The 23,693-nt window shown below is 40.5% G+C and overlaps 1 protein-coding gene across 4 annotated transcripts in view; it reads left to right on the top strand.

The window, feature by feature from the left end:
* The window catches only part of anapc1 (anaphase promoting complex subunit 1), a 51,501-nt gene that overhangs the window by 13,891 nt on the left and 13,917 nt on the right, over nucleotides 1-23,693 (top strand). For 2 of the 4 annotated variants that reach the window (XM_083774173.1, XM_083774174.1), the window contains exons 17-42: nucleotides 359-419; nucleotides 3,195-3,250; nucleotides 4,097-4,228; nucleotides 4,607-4,681; nucleotides 5,012-5,292; nucleotides 6,105-6,196; nucleotides 7,416-7,564; nucleotides 9,387-9,465; nucleotides 10,420-10,456; nucleotides 10,615-10,688; nucleotides 11,029-11,213; nucleotides 11,520-11,606; nucleotides 11,691-11,830; nucleotides 11,984-12,102; nucleotides 12,230-12,360; nucleotides 12,541-12,681; nucleotides 14,656-14,808; nucleotides 16,124-16,205; nucleotides 16,524-16,615; nucleotides 17,833-17,967; nucleotides 18,162-18,244; nucleotides 18,802-18,880; nucleotides 19,145-19,219; nucleotides 19,500-19,561; nucleotides 20,409-20,553; nucleotides 21,042-21,235. In XM_083774173.1, coding sequence (XP_083630299.1) covers nucleotides 359-419; nucleotides 3,195-3,250; nucleotides 4,097-4,228; nucleotides 4,607-4,681; nucleotides 5,012-5,292; nucleotides 6,105-6,196; nucleotides 7,416-7,564; nucleotides 9,387-9,465; nucleotides 10,420-10,456; nucleotides 10,615-10,688; nucleotides 11,029-11,213; nucleotides 11,520-11,606; nucleotides 11,691-11,830; nucleotides 11,984-12,102; nucleotides 12,230-12,360; nucleotides 12,541-12,681; nucleotides 14,656-14,808; nucleotides 16,124-16,205; nucleotides 16,524-16,615; nucleotides 17,833-17,967; nucleotides 18,162-18,244; nucleotides 18,802-18,880; nucleotides 19,145-19,219; nucleotides 19,500-19,561; nucleotides 20,409-20,553; nucleotides 21,042-21,235 — 2,939 coding nt within the window. The remainder of the gene's footprint in view (nucleotides 1-358; nucleotides 420-3,194; nucleotides 3,251-4,096; nucleotides 4,229-4,606; nucleotides 4,682-5,011; nucleotides 5,293-6,104; nucleotides 6,197-7,415; nucleotides 7,565-9,386; nucleotides 9,466-10,419; nucleotides 10,457-10,614; nucleotides 10,689-11,028; nucleotides 11,214-11,519; nucleotides 11,607-11,690; nucleotides 11,831-11,983; nucleotides 12,103-12,229; nucleotides 12,361-12,540; nucleotides 12,682-14,655; nucleotides 14,809-16,123; nucleotides 16,206-16,523; nucleotides 16,616-17,832; nucleotides 17,968-18,161; nucleotides 18,245-18,801; nucleotides 18,881-19,144; nucleotides 19,220-19,499; nucleotides 19,562-20,408; nucleotides 20,554-21,041; nucleotides 21,236-23,693) is intronic. The other 2 variants (XM_083774176.1, XM_083774175.1) reach the window with 2 other exon arrangements.

Below are 23,693 nucleotides of genomic sequence, written 5' to 3'. Positions count from 1 at the left end.
TTTTGTCTAATTCTGGAAGCTAATGCAGCAAGCTGGAGTTCTGCAGGATCGCCACTGATTGAAGAGCCCTGTATTACTCTGTGACATACACATGTAGACCTTGGCACGTCATATATAATATGACGTGCATTTTAACAAACAAACAAACAAACTATATATATATATGAGAGAGAGAGAGAGAGAGAGAGAGAGAGAGAGAGAGAGAGAGAGATTGAATATACTTTGAATATATCATTGTATTGGACCCCAATATTGTTATTTTTATTGTTTTTATTGTTGTTAAATTGCAACAAGGCTGCCAAGTGAGTGTTTGTTCCTCTGTCCCTTCCTCTTTCCCTTCTCTCTTCTTGGTACGTAGGAGTTGGGTAACGGGACAATGCTGAGGATTTCTATCCCTGAGGTTGCTACTTCAGAGCTGGGTGAGATTCACACTGGCTGGAGTACACGCAGCATGTGCATGGACACACACTCACAATATTAAACATACACAAACACACAACTGTATCTGGAAAGAGATTTTACCACTTATGATTGTATTATACATTTTGTTTTGCGCATGTGGACTTACAGTCACGTTTTACACACGCGCACGCACACGCACAAACGCACACGGCTGGCTCTGAGTCATACTGCAGTTAGGATGTGGAAATTAGGTTTGAGTGCTGCCGCATGCTGGTAACGATGACGTAAAATGTTGATGGATGGAGGATACTATTTTACACGCGTAAACACACCAATAATATTGACTGATCATGATTAAGTCACCTACATTTGTGAAGAGATTATTCAGTTTTATTCTTTTCTTCAAGGTTTGTGTTTTAAGTATAGATACAAATAAACTAGAAATGTGTGCTCCTCAGAGCACAGATGTCCGCCAGGCCATGTTGCATACCCAACGCAATTAACAAATACAATTAGTTGGTGATTGGTGGGACTAATTTAGTATTTTGTCGCTGTTTTACCAGTTTACTAATGATGCTCGACCAGTCAATGAAAAATGAACAGAGTAAGAAGGCTTGTGTCAGATTAGATGGTTATGGTGTGCCCCGCCAGTTCCAGCTAGCTGTAGACCAATTTGTACACATTGTGTACAATTATCATCTATCCGGTTAAAGCTGAGGTGAACTAATGTATCTCCACTTTCGTTTAAGCAACCACTAATTGGTGCCAGTGTCTGTTCAGACATCAGGTTCCTCTCTGAATGTTAACCTTCCCACATCTAATCTCCCAGTCTTTGTTACATCTAGCCATAGGAATCTTAAATGCCTAATTGCGCGTGTGTCCGAATTGTTCTATGTGTGTTTATACTATGTTGCTCTGGGCTGTTCCGTCCATTATTTAATAATTGATTCCACCAATGAGGTATTCTTCCTCTAATGAAATGGCATTTATCTACCTCTTCCTTGACCTTTGTCAGCCCTGCCGTCCAATTTAGATCACAGGAGGAAGTGTGATTAGGAATCTGATTGGTTGAATTAGAGAAATATCACTAATCACTGTAGCAATGGAGGTGTTACTTTTATTCATTCTTTATTGTGTAGAGAATTTGAAGCAAACTTATAATTAAGTTAAATAAATGGTCTTACCTGATGTTTTCTTATGTAGTAATGTTCTACAAACACCAGAGACAGTTTCCTGTTGAGCAAGATGACAGTAGAAAAGTCCATTCAATGTTGACACATCATTTCCATATCAGGGAAATGCCTTTGTTATGGACAACAACTAAATAATCACAATCACAATAATTAAATATTATTTAGCAGTATTAGGAATTGTTATATTTGGAGAGCTTCCCCACCTGCACAGATCTGTTTCACTCTTTTTTTTTTTTTAATACTGTTTTTATTAGGCATTTTTTGTATATGACAACTTATATGACAATCTTTGACAATAATAATGAGTTATTCAGTTATAAAATGAAAGATAAAGACAGGTAATGTAAATTCCACATACAATACATAATAAAAAAGATATATAAATGTGATAAAAACGAAAAAACTAAAAAACAGTTAAACAACGACAAATGTGAACAGACAAACAAAACAAAGACCACAGGACAGACACTCTTGCTCTCAAAACTTTCCCAACACGTTGTTGTAAATTAACAGAATTACTGACATTTCTTTTTAAATGAGAATAAATAAAATAAAATAAAATCCTCAGTTCCTTTTTTTTCTTTACTTTTCTTTTTTCCAATTTTCTAATATGTTATCTATTGTGTAGGAGGGGTTAGCGTGCACCTATTGAAATGGTCAATGAAGGGTTGCCATGTCTGGTAAAATCTATCTTCACTCCCTCTCAATTCAAACTTTATCTTTTCCAATTGCAAGTAGTGCATAACATCTTTCATAAGTGTAGTGTGAGTGGGAACCTGTGCTTGTTTCCAATTCAACAGTATCAGTCTGCGAGCCAGTAGAGTCACATATTTTACCATGTTATATTGGAAAGTAGATAGTTTGACCCCGGGCCCCCCGACCCCCAGAACTGCTGTCAGTGGATCCGGGTCAAAAGGTCTTCCAACAATGTCTGACAGTGATTTAAATATACTTTGCCAAAATGATGTTAGTTTAGTGCAGTGCCAGAACATATGAGCTAGGGTGGCCGGCGACTGGCCACATCTGTCGCAGGCTGGATTCACATTTGGAAACATTCTGTTGAGTTTTTCCTTTGACAAATGTAACCTGTGTAATATTTTAAACTGTATAAGACCGTGCCTGGCACATACTGAAGAAGAGTGCACAAACTTTTGAGATGTAGACCATTGCTCGTCAGTGATAGATATTCCTAAGTCGTTTTCCCAAGCAGTTTTTAAATACTCCAATGAGGCATTATTATCTAAACATGAGAGAGAATTATAAATAATAGAAACACCTCCTTTGAGCAATGGGTCAGGTAGAAATATAGATTCCATTGATGAGTTGGGAGGTATGTTTGGAAATGAAGCAGTGTGTTGTGTTAAAAAATGTCGTATCTGTAGAAATCTAAAGAAATGTGATTGGGGTAAATTGAATTTGCGTCGTATTTGTTCAAAGGTCGGAAATAACCCATCAATATAAAGATCTTTGAAGGAGTGAATACCATTTCTATGCCACACTTTAAACAATGCGTCAGAAAGGGACGGTAAAAAAGCATGGTTAGCGACCAGAGGTGAGATCTGTTTCACTCTTACTCACCTTTCTCTGCTCCCACACCAGTGAGGAAGTGCCTCCAGGCTATCCGCTTCATCCTGCCAAAGGAAGCTGCTATGAAGGTGGGTAAGAATTAAGAAATATAACAGCTTATACAGTTAATACAAAGCTTTGTCAATGTTCTTGACCATCAGTTAATGAGATTTATTCAAATTCCAGAAGAATCACATTAAGATATGGAACCTCTTTTGCGAGTGAGACCTGACCAAGATGGGGCCAAAGCAATACAATATTTTTTTAAATAAAATGTATATATAAAAAAAACAAAATAAAAAAATAAAAAAACATCTGCCAATACCACATTAGTAAATTCTGAAACAAGCAGGACATACAGTAGACAGCTTATCATGTGTGCAAGCATTTCTAATAGCCTTATTACATTGTATTCAGTTGATAAGGCAATAATGGTGAATACATGGAAATTGGCACTGGGAGTCACCCACTAATGACGCACCACGATGCAATAAAAATAAAATGTATTTGAATACAAACATCTCGACAAATATAATGCCTTCCTGAAATGACAAAAATGGCCTCCCTCGCCCACAATTTGCCCTTCACTAAATCCCACCCCAAAAAGCGATTGTCCAATGCCAATCCAAATAGTTTAGCAACGGTTGCTTTCTTCGCCGCTGACATGCCTATTGGACAAGGATGGGTTGGGGAGGGACTTAGTGAAGGGCTAATTGCTGCAGAATTACGCAAAGGTCCAACTGTAAATTAGCACATGGGTAGGGGCCTGCACTTTTAAGCTTAAATGTTAACTACCCATTCATCTCCGCAGACATGATCAAATAAATGCTAATATGCTACTTAGGAAGGGCATTGGAATAATATATATTACCTGTGTAACTATGATGTTACGATTGTAATGTATTGTCTTATTTATGTTGAACTTTTATGTCTAGGTTTTAGTGAAGTGGTACAACATCTACAATGCACCTGGCGGTCCCGGCATTCATACTGAATGGAACCTGTTTGTCACCTGTTTAATGTCACTCATGGGCTACAACACTGAACACCTGAGCTGGGCACGCAGTGTGAGTATTCTCACTATTCTGGCATATAGCCTCCAACATTGATTTAAGTGTGATGTTGCATTTTACACTGTACACAGTATGTGAAATGGTAGTTGTCTCTCTGTTTATTTCTGCGCTGTGAGATATTATGATCATACATAGGCAGCTGTTGCCCTTGTTATTACAGCGCTCTAATCAGGGTTTGGTTCGATCTGGAATACCAGGTGATGGTGATTAACAATGTGGTAGCCAGCACAGCAGTACTTGTGGTCCCTTGAGGACTGGAGTTGAAAACGGTTGTTCTTCTATTGTATACCATGGCATATGTATGTTGTGTGTGTTATGACTGCTCCAGCTAGCTGTTTATTGAGCTGCTTGCACCTGTTTGTGTGTCTCCAGCTCCACTTTGAAGTGCCTCTCTCTCCAGTCATTGCAGCCAAGAAGGCTCGTCCCTCGGATGGAGGCTCTGATGAGGTTGGTGGTTTGAGTCCCTTTGATTTATGTTCTATTCTTTTTACATCTTACACATTTCATTGTCAGGGGTGCAGGTTTAAAAAACATTACTGCTCCCTATTATTAGCCTGACATGACAAAGACATCAGCCCATATCATATTATGGATAGTTTTCTTTTCTTGTTTTCATAAGTTTCTGTTTAGCATGCTGTGCTGAGTGAATTCAACATGCACAGAAAAAACATTTTCATTTCCTTCACCCCAAATTGTTTTTCCTATGAATTACTTGCCCAATTAATTTTTTTGGGTGAAGCATTCCTTAATGGACCTCTTCATGACTTCCCTGTGAAGGACTGGGAGCACCTTATGGGCTCCCACTACCACCGTCAGATGGCCAGCCAGCCTGTGTGTGGACCAATGGTGTCCTACCCTGCCCCTGCTGGCAGTGCCACCGCTCCCTTGGCTACGGACCATTCCAGTCCGTGCCTAAGGTTGGACAGTTCAGCTCCTCTGTTCTCCCACATCCCTGCGTTGTTCTATGTTCTCCATCTGCTATACCAAGAACTGCTGCTGGATGAGTTGCAGCGAGCTGGAGCCAAATCTCTGGTCTGTGTGCTGCAACAGCTGGCCAGGTACAGTAGCTGGGTTTGCAGGAAGTGTCGTGTGTTTATCGTTGTGTGTGAGACTGTGAGTATGCAGATAGCAGTGTGACTGTGTGTTTGGTTGTTCATAACATTTGACCAGAGGGCTGATTTTCACTCCACACCAACATTCACTGCAAATTCGATTTATCAGCCCTTGTTCTTATATTAAAATTGTGACAGGAGCATTTAAAGCCATGATAATTAGTGGACAGGATCATAAAAAAATAAGAAATTGTTCTTTATTAGTTATGTTATTGTATTACATTTAAAACATTTTATTTTAATTTGTAATACATTGTAAGGTCTTCATCAGGCAACATATTTTGTCTGAAATATTTGATGAAGACCTTACAATGGAGCTGTCAACGGAGCTCTAAACAAGTGTGCGGATGTTTCTTCCTTCTCCTTGTTCACTTGAGTTGATACTGTGAATCCCAGAATGATAAAGTAACAACCAATACAGTAGATGGTAACTAATTACACTCAAGTCTGTTTATTCGGTAATTACTCTCAAGTCATTCCTAATGAATAGATGTTAATTAGTTTTAAGTCTGTTTTTAATAATGAATTGTCTGTTTCTTAATGAGTAGAAAGGGGAATAGAAATGGGATGCCACTGACGAGTGGCATTTTCACATTTGATTTACCACTGGGTGATAACTAATTAGATTAGATTAGAATAACAGTAGTACTCTTGACCTTATTATTTGATAAGAAATATTGATATTGTTTTGCAAAAAACGATTTTGTTTTTGTTTTGTTTTTGTCCTTCAATCCATCACTTCTATGCTGTATATCCAGGGACCTGCAGTTGCAGCACTATGTTGATCAGTACTGGAGAGACTACCCTTCATTCATCAGCAGCTTCACTGAAACATGCCTTATAGACCAAGGTAAGACATATTACATATCATTAGTGGTGCAACAGATAATTAAAATGATCAATCAGATAAATTATTTTTAAAAAGCATCAATTTGAAATGTTCAAAAATACAGAAATAGCACACCGGCATTTGAAATTGGCACACGTTCCCACAGCATGCAAATGTTAAACATGCCAGTAAATTGCAGGCACTTCAAGCGACGGGGAACATGGTAAAACATCTTCTTCAGGGTATTAATGGTGTTGATAGTTGATACCCTGAAGAAAGTAGTCCAGTAATAATGTAATTTGACCTCAAACTAATTGCAAAAAAAACAAACTCAGCTGATTTTGTATCTTACATATGTCCTGAATAACATACAAAAAGTCCCCTGAAATTGTCTGAGGGGAAAGGGTTGAAAATGACCTGTACAGTATGGCCACCATAGACATCCAATATAAGGCAAATAATTTCAAGATTTCCTTTTGCTTTAAGTATATGTGACATGTCAAACTAGGGTGTTTTCACGATGCTGAGTCCATTCCAAGCATTCGTTTTGCATAAAAACAGTCCTTGGGCTAATACCGGCCATAGCCACTTGCCCAAATGTGCTGACCTCATCACATTTGTGATGACGGCTATGACTGTTATTAGCCCAAGGAGTGTTTTTATGCAAAACTAATGCTTGGAATGGACTCAGCATCGTGAAAACACCCTAGTTTGACATGTCACATGCTACTTAAAGCAAAAGGACATTTTGAAATTATTTGCCTTATATTGGATGTCTATGGTGGCCATACTGTACAGGTCATTTTCAACACTTTCCCCTCAGACAATTTCAGGGGACTTTTTGTATGTTATTCAGGACATATGTAAGATACAAAATCAGTTGAGTTTGCTACTGTTGCAATTTGTTCTAGGTTTAGCCTAATTCTGGCCTATAATGACTGGACTAAAGCTTTTGTCTACATGTTGGTAGCCTTGTAATCAAGTAGAGGGAGAGTGAAGATTTAGATGAGTCGTCAGATTGCGGCAGAACATTGTGAGGTTGCAATGGGGAGTGTATTCCACAATGGGGAGTGTATTCCACAGTTAGGGAGCCAGGAAGGGGAAGAGTCTAGGATGCGTGGAGCATCGTCCAGGGTGTTATCGGAAGGGTTCAGACAGCTGATCTGAGTGAAGTGATGTGGATCAATGTTTTTGAGGGTAAATCCTCACATACTGTTTATACACATACACTCCTTTTCAGCTCAGATTGGCCAGATGCAGCGTCCGTTATTCCTGAGGGCAGAGCCTCCCAGCATCTTCAGTTGGCTCAGCAGCTGTCTGAGAGGGGAGGAAGTCCCGCCCTTCCCCTTCCTGCCAACCATCTGCCAGAGGACCAGGCTTTTGGTTCTGGTATGGGAAACATTCTAAACAGACCCAAACATGCAATCTTCTGAACTGTTCTTCACTGATATATCATCTCAAAGTATTACTATATCCGCAACTGCAACAGTTGCACAACATGAAATGTTCAAAGCCCTTGACAAGAAGCCTAATACAAAAGTGAAAATGGCACAACAGGTCACATTTACATTCAGGGCTGACCAGCACAGTCCAGTAGCCACAGTGATACTTTTAACTCCCACGGGTGTACAAATATGGGTCCGTTTGGTTACATTCGTACACTCTCAGTCAGAGTTATTTTGAGTTGATGAGGATTTTCCTGTGTATGAGTGAGAAAGAGGAACAATGAAGGTGAAAGCGTTCTAATGTGATTGCAGACCATACGTCAGCAGTGAAAGTACCGGTATTGTGATGAGGCTGTCTTGTCTGTACATACATGTACGTCACTCACTCTGCCAAGACTCGATACAGTGTATTATCGTCAAATCACAAAGGGCCATTCGATGTAATACATTAGATCTGTACCTGTATGGTGCAATGTGGCTACGTGACTCTACGCACACCTACACAGACACATGTACAAATGGACAAATTATGGACAGTATTTAGTGGACAGTAATTAATTTACTTAGTAGGTTTCCCTTTGTTTTCTGTTGGTGAACATAAAAGGCAATTTTCTGTAATTACGTAAATGAGAGTGAGGTGACTGCCATAGCCCTAGGTAGTAGGTAAACATCCCAGCCTGGCGTAGATCTGCTCTCCAGGGAGTATGTGCTCTATTTGCACACGTGGGAGTGTGTAGTGTAGTGCTGAATGTCCTCGTACATCTTCATCCAACCTTCATTTAACCGCACAGGGAACACCAAATTGAGTCCAAACATTTATTCGCAATGATTATCCATCACAACCAGAGTAGCACACAGACAGACAGACGGATAGACAGACACATAGAGACAGACAGGCTGGTGGAGAGACAGACAGACAGAAGTCAGGCCAGCGGAGAAAAAAACATAATATAATTCAAAACTTTATATGCTAGCCAAGGTTTGGATTTGTGGAATATTGATTTGCCAAAATACAAGACCTTAATGAAGTAAAACTATAAATGCATGCATATACTGTATACAGACGAACACAAAAACAGATGGTCATGCAGTGTGCAAAATATGTCTATGTCCCTCTCTGTGTAAATGACTAGAAGCTCGTCTAACGCCACATGTTTGTGACGCAGTGCGATCCGAGTGAGACACACAGACATTGCCCACTGACGTGTGTTTTCCGTGCTGTGTTGTTGTTTTTGTTTTGTTTTTTAATGGAAATTCTGTCAGGTGAAAAGAAGCACATACAGTAGATCCTGAATTTAGATTTAGTCCCATGTTCGAATGCCCCCGCCCCCCTGTAAAAAATAGCTAAAATTGCTAAAACGAAAGAAAGCAGCAAATGAAAGAAGAAGAAAAAAATACTCATCTTTTACTTTCTCTAATGACAACCTAAAACATGAACCTTGGTTGAAAAAAACTAAAGTTGTCCTTTAACAGCAAAGCATCCTGGAATTAAAAAGTGAATCATTATGTGAGGGTTAGATAAGTTCCCTAGCCCTCAGTGTTTAGCTTTGACTCATAATATGAGACGTATGTCTTGATAATGTACAGTTTTGTTCTGGTCTAAATGTGCAGACGATGCTGACTTTTTTGTTGGTCTGTTCTCCTGTTCTCCTCTGCTCTCTCTCCCTCATATTTCTCCCTGTGCCATTTCCCTCTGTTGTCTGTCTGTCTGTCTGACTCTCACACTCTTCTCTTTCCCTTGTTTTCTTCTTGATCTTTTCCATCAGAGTTATGCTCTCTATATTGTTGGCGATGAGAATGCCATCTCATCTGACATCTCAAAGTACCTATCCAAGCTTACTGCAGGTGAGTGTATTATGTTGGTATACATCATTTGACTTTATCCCATTTTGGGCGGGAACCCCTTTTGGTGTTAGCATCATGTTATGCTTTAGCTATTGAAAAATAGCAGATCTACAAGCTCATAGCGCGCCACCGAGTGGCGCGCTACGAGCTTGTAGGTCTGCTATTTTTTTTTGACTTACATAGAAACATAGCTTTTTCAGAAAACTGTCAGGATTTAGAAGACAATTTTAGAATCTGATCTCAGGTCAGAATGGGTTATTCAGTGTGTGTGTGTCCATCCATATGCATGTTTTATATTAGGGGTGTAAATCGGTACAATACCATATAGATTCTACAAACAATTTAAATTCAGGGGCTACAAGCGAGATGATATCTTGTGCCCGATTAACACAGTCATGCTCTACTTCCATCAGCTCTCAAACAAGCAAAGCAAAATACAAATTGAACGTGTGACACTCTGCCCTGTCGTTTTACCTCTCCTTTTGATCCTTCATCCTGCATCTAAAAACGACCAGTGTACTGTAGCTTTTGGACAGAAGACAAGCAAGTACTTCAAACGCCATATTCAGGACATATCGATTCGAGGACCCCCTCGAAAACGAGATGATGCATCTCAATAGGCTTATCCTCCAAATAAAGTTCAAATATATCCAAATACTAACTAGGGGACAGAAGGACGAGCCCAGCGTGCTCTACTGTCAATAGATTAAGAGAAGGACTCAAAGTGAACAGTATAGAAACAGTCCTCACTCACAGGTTGAATGTTCTTCGAATTATTTCATTTACCGCAGCAGAAGTCTTGACAAACGGACGTGTTTCGACTACTCATGCCTTCATCAGCATTTTAATCTCTCTACTTGTCTCTCAGTCATTCTACACTCTGTTTCTGTCTTCTCTCCTTAAAACATGCTGCTTTCCATAAATCTTCTTCCCTTCTTCCACCTCCTCTCTCAGGTCAAAAGTCGTGTGTCTTTGAATCAACATTTAGAAGGTAAATCAGGTCTTATATTCAGTATAACAGAATTCTATCTAATGGTAAAGTGCACTCCAGAAAGCTAAGGCTAAAGTGAAAGTCCTTGTAAGTTTCCATTGATGCACCATTTTTTTCCTATTCAGCTGCATTTACTAATGTTCTGTGTTTATTTCCAGGCAAAGCAGTGTGAAGTCTGAGCCGTCCAACGAGAGTCTGGCTGAGAAACTTGTTGTCTGGCTTACCTCAGCAGGTAAGACAAGCAAATGTTTATGAAATAAAAAGTAGCAGGCCATATTAACTGAGTGAGATGGACTCTGGTGGGGTTTCCATCACAGACCAGCATGGGTCATGGCTTCCTGCTGACCTCCAATCTCAGGCCTGCAGTGCCCCTATTTGGTCCATACTGCTGGCCTGAGATTGGTTTTCTTCTACCCATCTAATCAGGGACTGCTTAACCTTGTTGGGACAGCTGGTAAATGCTATCTATGCATCCATATAATATAAAACTAGCAGTAGTATCAGTAAAAAAGACAAGAGCTTTGCAGGACAGCTTCATTGTCTCCTTTTTCCTCTTCCTCTCATTGATCCAGGCTTCACCCTGAAAGATTTGGAGTCTGTCCCATTTGGTGTGGCGCTGCCAATCAGAGAGGCCATCTACCATTGTCGGGAGCAGCCGTGTTCAGATTGGTCAGAGGAGGTCTGTCTGTTGATTGGGCGACAGGACCTGACCAAGCAAGCTCACAAGATGGCCGTGTCCAAGAAGAAGGCAGTAAGGGTATATGCTCTAAGAAGGGTTAAAGTGGAATTTAACACATTTCTGGGGTCTTTTTAATGTTACTCAGGCTTTTGTGTGTAGACTGTGCACCCCATTACAGTTTATTTGCTTGATTCAATATTGAAATATTTGATCAGACACGCGCCCCTCCTGCCGAAGCCCATTCTGTACAACTACTGCACAAATTCCATATTAACCATGTTAAACACTCATTGAAAACACGTCTGGACGTAACATCCCCGACAGCGACAATATGGACCTAGCTTTCCAAGTGCGTCTCTTCACTGTGTCTGCGTGTGTGTCCAGTCTGTAGGTTCGGGCCTGACTCTGGAACCTCCCACTACCACAGAGGCCGATGAGGAGGAGGACGGGATGTCTGACATCATCCAGGAGGTGAGAGCTCAAAGGTCCAGCTCAATCTGGATAAGCCCCTGTCTAAAGAAAGACATCCTGCTTTAACCATCCATCCTCACCTAGGTGACCGGTCTGATCTGGAGTCAGGACCTGAGGGTCCATGAGGTTCGAAGGCTACTCCAAAGCTCCAGGCCCGTGAGGGTTAGTGTGGTCCAGCTACCAGAGGTGTCAGACCATGAGTTCATAGAGGAGAAAGAGAACAAGTGAGTTAAGTGGTGTGGTACATGCATTTTCAAATGTTTCGTCTTTCATTAATTTTGTTCTTTCTTTCACCTTTGTGTCCCTCAATTTCCCTCACTCTGGCTCTCCTTCTCTTTTTCAAACGCCATTCTTCCTCCTCCACCCCTCGCCCTCAGACTCCTCCAGTTGTGTCAGAGGACCATGTCGCTCCCAGTGGGTCGAGGTCTGTTCACTCTCTTCTCCTATCACCCTGTACCAACAGAGCCCCTGCCAGTACCCAAACTCAATCTCACAGGTAAATATTCCTTCCTTATCATGGAAACATGATTTATTTTGTGGAAACTCTTGACAGATAGATTGGTTGGTTGATTGATAGATGGATGGAATTGGTCTGTATAATAGTCTGTTTTGATCCTGTCCAGGTCGTGCTCAACCCAGGAACACCATGGTGGACCTGAACAGTGGGAACATTGACGTTCCTCCCAATATGACCAGCTGGTCCAGCTTCCATAATGGAGTGGCAGCTGGACTAAAGATAGCCCCTGCCTCACAGGTATGTGTGTCTGTTTGTATGTATTTTGATTGTTTGTGTGTTATCTAAAGTAATTTGAAGATGTTTATATTAATTTAATGTTTATATTTATTTTATTTTATTCCAAAGCGGTGTATCCATATTCAATTAAAAAGTCGCCGGCCTTGGGACTAAATAGTATCCCTTTTGTTTGTATTTAAGGTGGACTCAGCATGGATAGCCTACAACAAGCCAAAGAGTCCTGAGTTGGCCAATGAGTATGCAGGCTTCCTTATGGCTCTGGGCCTCAATGGACACCTCACCAAGCTGGCCACGCTCAATATACATGACTATCTCACCAAGGTAGACGACACAGCTGTTCACTTTGTCATTGACCCAGTTCAGTGGGCATGCTAGAGCCTCAGCCTATACAGGATGCATGGGGTATAATAAGGCCGACCTCTCCTGTTTTCTTTTTTACTGGACTCAGTCCGCGGTCTCAATTGAAGAGTCAGCTGCCTGCAACCCACCTTTTCAGAGCAGTGTGCTCATGCACACCTCTCCCCCTGCAGTATAAGGAGGAATGTTTCTGTTGGTCTTCCTCTGCAGTCTCAAAAGTGCACTGTAAAGTGTATAAAACATTTATTTCCAATGGATCGATAGACCACTGGAATAACAAATGATCATATCAGTACTGCATTTTAACTATAAATCTCACTAACCTCTATCGGCAAGTTGCTGCTTTTGCCATCTCGACCAAACCAAAATTGTAGTTTGAATATAAACCCATGATTTAAGACGGGGTTGATGGAAATCCTTTGATCCGATTGTAGATTAGAGTATCTGTGTGATTACAGTGGGTATACTGGATTTTCAGCATATTACTTTGATGGGAAGAAACACAATTTTCACCAGCAAAATAATAACAATAATAAATAATGTAATAATGAACATTTTAAATCATGGCAATGAGATCGACCCTGTGGTATGCATCGCATAACTGTGGTAATAATTTATATTATAATGTAAACATGACATTCTCTCACCAATTGGTGTGGCAATGTGTTTTCTGTGGGAGAACACCAGTGGCCTCATCTCTCATTAGACCCCTGTGGACACTAGCATTCAAGTCAGTGTGTCTCTGTGGACACTTTTGGTACGTGTAGTAGAGACATAAAGAAGAGCCATGATTAATGCCGGCTTTGTGTATACCGGTAGTTAATTTTTTTACACAGAACCAATCAAAGCTGCCCCTGTGTCTGCTTTTTCATGTCATGCCAGCATCCCCGAATCAGAAGTGTGTACCACAACAGTGTCAACCTCCTAGTATTCTGACATAAGGAAAGAGGCCGCACAGCTCGTAGTCACGATGCTAGAAACGTTTTAATAAACCAACGTTTCGGCAAGCAAGTTGCCTTCTTCAGGGTATGAAGAAGGCAACTAGCTTGCCGAAACGTTGGTTTATTAAACGTGGTTGATTTATTACAGTGTACCGTGAAACGGTACACTGTCTGTCATAAATAATAATAATTATTAACTATTCTATCTAAAAAAATTGCTTCCTGTGAAAGGTATAAATCGAAATATTGTATTCTTTCTGTTGTTTCTGTGCATGGTTATCAAAGAACCAGAAGTAGGCTAGTGATTCCATTTTGGCTCATAAACATGAACCTTAACTATTTGAGCATGAGTTGCACACGAAATATCTCATAATCTAGTAGACCGAGTCCAGGATGAACACCAGTGAAAATGTCACAAAATGTATGGTGATCTTTTTTTATGTACATGATTAACCTTGTACCTTCTCCCATCCGTAATTTGGACTTCCATCATGCACAGCTCAGTACAACTCAAGGCTCTACCAAAGTCCAACATTGCTTTAACACCTGCTGTATGTATAATAAGAATCTTCCTGAAACAAGTGAACTGGCCTAATAACGTTTAGATTCATCATCTGTGTGAGATGATGTCTAAATTCTGCCATCTTCATCTGTCAGGCCCTCTCTATATCTGTTTTTAGGGAACCCCTTTTGGTGTTAGCATTATGTTATGCTTTAAATAGCAGATCTACAAGCTCATACGAGCTTGTAGGTCTGCTACTTTTGAAACGAACTGACATAGAAAACGACTGACATAGAAACATAGCTTTTTCAGAAAACTGTCAGGATGTAGAAGACATTTTTAGAATCTGATCTCAGGTCAGAACTGTGTTAACTGTGTCTCCCCCACACTCTCTGTCAGGGTCATGAGATGACCAGTATTGGTCTGTTACTGGGTGTGAATCTGATCTGAGGTCAGATTTGGTTAACTGTGTCTCTCCCTCACTCTCTTTGTCAGGGTCATGAGATGACCAGTATTGGTCTGTTACTGGGCGTGTCTTCAGCCAAACTGGGAACTATGGACATGTCAATCACCCGTCTGCTCAGCATCCACATCCCCGCTCTGCTCCCGCCCACTTCCACTGAGCTGGACGTTCCACACAATGTACAGGTGTGTGTTATAGCTGTTATAGAACGTATGTATGTTTGATCTGTCATAACAGAGTACAGGACAGGTGTGTGTTATAGCTGTTATAGAACGTATGTATGTTTGATCTGTCATAACAGAGTACAGGACAGGTGTGTGTTATAGCTGTTATAGAACGTATGTATGTTTGATCTGTCATAACAGAGTACAGGACAGGTGTGTGTTATAGCTGTTATAGAACGTATGTATGTTTGATCTGTCATAACAGAGTACAGGACAGGTGTGTGTTATAGCTGTTATAGAACGTATGTATGTTTGATCTGTCATAACAGAGTACAGGACAGGTGTGTGTTATAGCTGTTATAGAACGTATGTATGTTTGATCTGTCATAACAGAGTACAGGACAGGTGTGTGTTATAGCTGTTATAGAACGTATGTATGTTTGATCTGTCATAACAGAGTACAGGACAGGTGTGTGTTATAGCTGTTATAGAACGTATGTGTGTTTGATCTGTCATAACAGAGTACAGGACAGGTGTGTGTTTGATATGTCATAATCATAACGTACATTACAGATGTGGGTACGATCTGTCATTTAATATAACATATCGCTGCTGTCGGGAGGAAACCTCATAACTCCAAAATGTTTTTGGGAATTGTAAGGAATTGTAAAATATACATATTTCAGGAAAAAGAAAACCTTACAGTCATGTAACTTTATATATTGTCAATTACTTCCATGAGAGGTGGTGGAGTTAGTTGATTTAGCAGACATTGTGAGGTTCCAATGGAGTTAAGAGGTTTTGTCAAACACTTTTTACTACTTTCCATTGGTTCAATATTTTCGCACCCTTTACACACAGATGTAAAGGGTGTTCATTAGCACTGATTTATGCAAAAAATAAAATAAAAATCTAAAATGGAGTTATGAGGTTTCCTCCCGACAGCAACGATATAGTGGTTCTCAAACTTGTTCATGTCAAAGACGAATTAATATGCATTTGGCCACAGACCCCCATCTGAAAATATTTTGTGCCCAGAACCACCATGCAATATTTGGGTTGTATATTTCAATGATATTCCATCGCCAACATGTTGTGTTGTTGCTATTTTCAAATAGCCATTGTATATCTCCCAGTATATACAGTTGGGTTAAAGTGGGCAAACAAATGTCAATGCTATATTAACTGATTTTGCTGGGGACCCTGTGTAACGTAAACCCCCCTCAAGTACCCCTGGGGGTCCCCCGAGTGGACACGACTTTAAGAACCTCTGACATACAGTAAGGTGTGTGTTGGGGTGTTCATGTGTCTGATTCTCCTCTCTCCTTCTGTACAGGTAGCAGCGGTGGTAGGCATTGGATTGGTGTACCAGGGAACAGGACACAGACACAATGCTGAGGTCCTGCTTGCTGAAATCGGTACATGTCCACTAAGGTCACGTCTTTACAAGTGATGTCGAATGTAGTCCAGGCTGCTTTTCAAGCAAAAAACAGTTGGAAAGCCTACATTTTAGGAGTGACGGATATATGTCCAACAAATCTAAAATCCGTCTCAGAGAGTATCATCTTTTTGTAACCTAACTATCCATATCTTCATGATTCCAGTTATTAGAAGAAACCAGATTCATGTTTTTTTATTTTTGTCATGTCATTTTACACACCGTAAACCTATTTATTGACAGTAACCTAGTGTGTGGGTAAATGTACTCAGTGAAGTTGGTATTGTGTGTTTTCTAGGCCGGCTCCCAGGTCCAGAGATGGAGTTCTCTACAGATAGAGAGTCCTACTCGTTGGCTGCTGGATTGGCCCTGGGCATGGTTTGTCTGGGGGTGAGTCTCACAACACACACACACACACACACACACACACACACACACACACACACACACACACACACACACACACACACACACACACGATGAATGGAATTAATCAGAGACTCCACATAACAAAAGCAAAACCATTAAAAATACAATCCGTACATAAAGTCCTAAATGTAACGCCCGGGATTCAAACTCGGGTCCAATATCTTAAAGGTATATTCAGTGATTTCACTCAAAAAACCTTAGGTTTCGTTTTTGGCTGTGGGACCCAGCCTTTCGTCCAATCAGGATAGAGAGTCAAAAACGAAACCCAAGGTTTTTTGACCCCCAGGGGTTAACTGGGGACAGGGAGGAACTCCTTATATGGCCAGCACACTCTATAGTAGGGAGGATTATCACAACAAAACAAAAAAATAAGTGATATTTGAATTAAGTGAAATCACTGAATATACCTTTAAGGAATGTTTTACTAAAACCGGATGATACGCACTCACTGGATCCCCTTTTAGATTGCCTCACTGTCACCGCCATAAAAACCTGGATGACAGACAAATGTTCTCCTACTCAACAACAATATAACATAAATCTTACTCTTTGGCTCCCCACACACAACAAATAATATCACCACCTCCCTTGGCCCACTGACATGCAAACCACATTGGGTGTGCTCCTAGACTCTGCCCTTAAATTTGACAAACAAATGAACGCTGTTGTAAAAGGAGCTTTCTTCCAACTAAGACAGCTCAGCAAAATACAATCCTTTTTATTGACCCACGACCAAAAAGTCTCATGAGTCCCTAGTGCTTCTCTCTCTAGACCGAGGTCAGTTAGTACAGTAGTATCAGCACGATGACACATTTAATTCCTCGAAGGCATATAAATGGCTTAAATGTACACATGGAAGAAAGGCCCAGTGACACGAATCAGTAGGGAATGAGTTCCTCTTTGTTTCCAGAAGAAAGGAATGACGTTGAGCTGTCATAATACAAGTAAAGGTCCTTTCTGTATTGGCCCACTGAGAGAGAGGAAGAGGAGATATTATTCTCACACTGCATCTACACCCCACCCCCCTTCCCTCCCTCCGCTGAACTGATTGTTCTGTGTTCCTCTCCCACATTTCTCTACTCCTCCTCTACCATTTATCATGCATCCTATGCTTGTCACCCTACTCCCTTCTCTTCATGCTTTCTCTCTGCTCTCCATTCCTCCTTCCCTCGCTGCAGCATGGCAGTAACCTGATAGGTATGACGGACCTGAATGTTCCTGAGCAGCTTTATCAGTACATGGTTGGGGGCCACCGCAGGACACAAGCCGGGGCCAACCGTGAGAAACACAAGTCCCCAAGCTACCAGATCAAGGTACACAGATAGAGCGTATAAAAGGAAAATCCAATTACCACTATAGAATGAACAGAATACTGTACAAACACTATTCTCACTGGTAACCCATCTTATGGCCAACCAGAAGGAAGTCCCCACTCACACAATATACCACCAACAATCAATCAATAATTATTTTTTTCTGTGATATTGTGTTATTCTACCTCGTCCAGGAAGGTGACACCATCAATGTTGACGTCACTTGTCCTGGAGCCACATTGGCCTTCGCTATGATCTACCTGAAGACCAACAATAGGTGAGGACACAACAAGACTGCATATTGATGACATTTGTCAAAATATGGAGATATGGGATTGTGAAGACAAAAAATGATGACTCAAAAAGACACTAAATTGAAATACAGAATCTCAATGGAACAAGATGTATAAAATGACTACTAAGTGCAATAACGCTAGTTAATTCAACCCCGAGAGATGATGATATCGTGTTGTTACTGTTCATGTGCTGCGATGACATACATCAGTATAATACATCACTACACAGACCTTTTGTGTGTGTGTGACCGTGTTATGCACAGGTGACATTAACCTGCGCTGTAATGCACAGAGCAAGACAAAGATCCATCTTACCGAGCATCCGAACAGAGCACAGCACACTGTAACCTCGCTATGTTGCGTATGTTCAAGCACCAAGCACCTCCAAGCACCAAATCACAGAGCTTTGCTCTGATGTGCCATTGGTCAAGAGACTTGAGTCATCCCTCCATATCCATCAGAGTCTGTCTTCCTATTGGGCAACCCATTATCGGTTTTATTAACACCTCCTTGTCGCTTCCTGGTTTCTGTCTTCCAGGTCGATTGCTGATTGGCTAAAAGCGCCAGACACCATGTTCCTGCTGGACTTCATCAAACCTGAGTTTCTGCTACTGAGGGTGTGTGTGTGTGTGTGTGTGTGTGTGTGTGTGTGTGTGTGTGTGTGTGTGTGTGTGTGTGTGTGTGTGTGTGTGAAACAAATGTCAATTTATTTTCTCATGTCTACTCCTCTACCTTTTTCTAATCATCTAACTGCATTTTTCTCTTTCTTCCTTCTCTCTCACATTCACTTCACTCTTTTTCATCCATATTTCTCTTGCCTGCTTTTTGTGTTATCTCATTCTCTCTGTTCTCTCTCTCTCTCTCTCTCTCTCTCTCTTTAGACTCTAGCTAGGTGTATCATTATGTGGGATGAGATCCTGCCAAATGCCGAGTGGGTCAGCAGTAATGTTCCGCTGGTAATAATGCACGCACGCACGCACGCACTCACTCACACACGCACACACACACACACACACACACACACACACACACACACACACACACACACACACACACACACACACACACACACAAACAAACACAATATCTGTGTTTAAATATGTATAAAATATTCACATATACATACAGTATTTACTTCATTCCACAGGACAGCCACTGTATCCTCCTTATAAATCATGTGTCCGTCCACTGAAGTTTTAATAATCATTCCGTTTTGTTGACCTCTTTTCTGTCTAGATCATCTTAGAGAACATTGGCAACACCGTGGTTTCAGAGGATCTCAACATGGAGACACTAGCGTGAGTACTGAAAACAAAGGCTGGAATTGATTTAATCCATAATTTACATATCGGAGAACAACCATAGTATCAAATACTCTGATAATACTGTTCTGATAATACTGTAAATTGGTTCAGTTTTGGAGAGCAAGGAAATATATAAAATTTTCCCCAAAAAGTGTATATGTTTTACTTTTTATTTACGGCTTAATCAAAGCTGTAAATAAAACAGCCATTTAAAAGTTAAGGAAAGTTCTGCACTAGGTAAAATAATAGTTTTATGTACTCTTGACTAGATCAATCAATCAATAAATCAAGTGCTCTTTGAGGTTGATTAAATATAGACTAATATAAAGCTTTGTTTGGCAAACTGTCCAACCCAGGGTAAGGGTTCATACCTGTCTTTCACCTTTATTTATTCATCAGGAAGGTCAATTGAGAGCCAGCTCTCTACGTTACAAGATAATAAACATTTCAGAATTTCAAAGAGTGCAAGTGCAGCCAGATCTCAGAGTATTCTTCACAAGTGTTTTAAAGCGATCAAGAAACATGTTGGTGTCTCTCTGCTTCAATAAAGGATTTTTAACAAGTGCTTCAGATGCCTTGATAGTTGCTAGTCACTGCTTTTTATATGTTCATTTCAATTTGAATGTCATTGAAATATCACAGTAAGGGTTTAATGTTTAATCAGTTAGCTGTACAGCTGTGTGGCTCTCCTTTCCCATGTTGGTACTTGGTACTAAGCTTTACCATGTTTTCAACGCTTGGTGTATGTTCTATTTTCCACATGTTTAAACAACTAAAAGAAGTCTCCGCAAATGGAGACAAATGCTATCTGACTGACACTTAATCCTGTTCCTGTCATCAGCCAAGCCCATGACTACATCATCGCCGGTGCCTGTATGGCTGTGGGCTTCCGCTTTGCTGGTTCTGCCAACTCTGATGCCTTCGAATGCCTCTACAAGTTCGCCAGAAGCTTTATGAAGTGTCTGACCTCTGCCCCTGCCACTGTGGTCAGTAGCCTTTATGACCTGCATCTGTATGTTTGTTTAGCAGCCGTTTATTTTTTGTCCATGTTTTGACATGTAGTGAGTTCCTTCCAGAGGAGACAAATGCTAGGCTTTGGAAGGAACTAACTGTCACCGTAATGGTGACAGTTCAGCACACGTGGTACTTTAGCTTGTACTGATTGGTCGGCTGCTTTATCACAAGGTTCCTGCGGGTCCTTGCACCCTCTCTGTCCCAGGATGAATAAAGGCATAAAGTATGCAAACTGTTTGCCAGTCGTACTCCTTCAGTCCGGACCTTTCTGTCTGGTTGTATTTACTGCATTCTCCTTATTTTTCATTTTTGTTGATTTTGTCTAGTTGCTTCATTATTTTATGATGGCCTTCTCACTTCATATGTAAGTGTGCATTGTATTGCATTTTAATGCATGAAATGTTCTCTACTGTATGAATAAAGTTTGATTTAATTTGTTAAACGTGTCTCTCTCTCTCAGACTGGTCATTACAACCTGCAGACGTGTCTGTCCATGGTGCTGTTGTCCCTGTCCATGGTGATGTCGGGTTCAGGGAACCTCAAGGTTCTGCAGCTCTGTCGCTTCCTTCACAAACGGACCAGCGGGGAGATGAACTATGGCTTCCACATGGCTCATCACATGGCCCTGGGCCTCCTGTTCCTGGGGGGAGGGAGGTGAGACAAGCAACGACACGCACGCACACACACACACACACACACACACACACACACACACACACACACACACACACACACACACACACACACACACACACACACACACACACACAGTATAATGGTCTCCATAGGCTTTGGTTCTACAATGCATATGAGTGAAGTGAGAAACAACCACAGTGATACACACAGGTGTAGTCTACAAGCATAATATACAAAACAGGACATAAAGCAAGCACACGCATGTGACGCATGCACACACACTCCATTCGAAAGCATGGACCCCTTAATTGAGTTCACCTATTAAGCCACTTTAGTCATGGGAGGATGTCGTTGAAAGGGAGGAGATGAGATAATGAGTGGTTTTTAGGCATGGGTTGTGTGCACTGTGTATATGAAGTACCTACGTACGTACGCCTACTTAAATATAGGTCATACTCTTTCCTAGGAGGGGCCGAGGGGTTAACATTAAAATGAGCTGATGACACAGTAAATGAATGTGATGCACAGGACCTCAAACATAGATGGGTATGATTGAGGTCATACCCACTCACATACTGACTTGAGCAATTAACCCCGGCAGGAGGGAGGTGCAATTTACATTATGATGCACATAATCACTCATTGTGTGTTCCTAAACTTTCCCCACCTCAACCCATTTTTCTCTGGTCAGGACTCATTTGTTATGTCAAATGTAAAGGCAGGCAATTTGGCTGTATTGTGAGGTTATTTAGAGAGGGGTTTGTTCTGTTGTGGTTACAGAGCAGGCTCCTCTTTCTTTGGTTCTTTACTTCTTTCATTTCCGTTTTATCAGTCACATGCTCTGGTTTTGAACCCTGAACCCTGTCATCGCTGTATCATTCTCTTTCCACTTGGTTGGGGAGTTTCTGTTCCGATTCAAGGTGCTTTTTTAGCAGATGTCTGAACACAGAAGTACAGAAATAAAGAAGGATGTATCAATGTATAGAGTATAGACTAACTTAATGTGAAATATGTAATTTGATTTGTGTACTAGTAATTCATTTGAATTTGGACAGCATGGAATTATAAACAAAATGATAATACTTTGAAAGAAGGCTGTGGCATGAGTTGTCGGTTTCTTCATACGTACGTAATTTAACAGTAAATTCCATTTGTGTATCTGGATGCCTCACTCACTGTACTCATTCAAGTACAAGCAGGGAATGTTGGAGTGGCATGCTCTGAAGACTGTGCTAACATAAATATAAAATGAGATAAAAATACTGAATATAAAAAACAACAAAATAACGTACGGTAATAATATCCTAACCATAAAAACCTGGTTATAATCTCCATTGTTCATAATTTCTAGAGAATTAATTTTAAGAGAACACAGTTGACCCCACAAGTGAAGTGACCCTTCCCTCTCCATAAAAACCTTTAATTTATGAGTCATACATTATGACCCAGCAACCATAATGGCTCTGTTAGTTGAAGTAGACACTTTAGAGCCAACTGTTATGTTTAAGTGGGTCTTTTGTGAGCTGGCTTGTACACCTGCACTGTAATTATTATGGAAAATGCAACCAAATGGACCCTAAGCGGTCGATGCACACCCTCAAGAGTTAAATGAACAACACTCAGGATTTTACTGTGTGCTTTTAAAACTGAGTAAGCTATTGTTTAACCCATTAAAACCGGGGAAGTGTCATTTTAGATTTTAGCTAAAAATATATTATTTTACACATACATAGGCCTACAAAGAATTGATTTTCAAGTGCATTGTGACGTGTGAACTTGTTGATCTGCTATTTTGCAGTTGTTTATAAAACAGGAAATTGATTCATTTTGATTTTATTTATTTATTTTTGTTAGTGTTCAGCGTATACAGTTATTATATAGCAAACATGTTTAACTCAAACCTTTGCATTTGTCTCTGGAAGAACATATTTTGAGATGGCGGTCTGTGACCAAATACATAGAATTTTGGGGGTCCTTGTCTCCTTGTCATGAAAAGGTTTGAGCACCACTGATATAGGCCTTATATATGTTTCAATCGTTTCATTTTTTTTTTTGTAAAAATAAAAATAGTAGTAGTAGTAAGGTAGTAGTAGAACTTAAGTAATATTGCATTGCATCACAGCCTTCCAATCAGCTTTGTCAATTATTCAGCCTCATCCTGTACGTCCACTTACCTAGTTGGCAGCAGCTAATAATCACTGCAGGTACTCGATCTGTCATGTCACGTTGACCTGTGTTGTTTGGTTGTAATTGTTCCCACTTCCCACTGCACTAGCAGCGCTGAGAGTTGCGATTGCATCATTGTATAGCCTATACTGCCTTCCAGTTATACCTTAAAGTAAAAAATGGTTTAATCAAGCTGCTTTTGTGTATTGTTCTACATGGCTGTGTATGCTGTTCATGCTTTTCATTTATTTTTATTTTGTATTATTAATTATTAAAATGATGACGTCATGAAAGGGGCCTCCCGGTCCTT

This window comes from Protomyctophum parallelum (assembly GCF_964188405.1).
Source record: "Protomyctophum parallelum genome assembly, chromosome: 10".
NCBI classification, from domain to species: domain Eukaryota; kingdom Metazoa; phylum Chordata; class Actinopteri; order Myctophiformes; family Myctophidae; genus Protomyctophum; species Protomyctophum parallelum.
The sequence above is the reverse complement of the archived record's forward strand: the minus strand, read 5'-3'. Positions and strand labels throughout refer to the sequence as shown.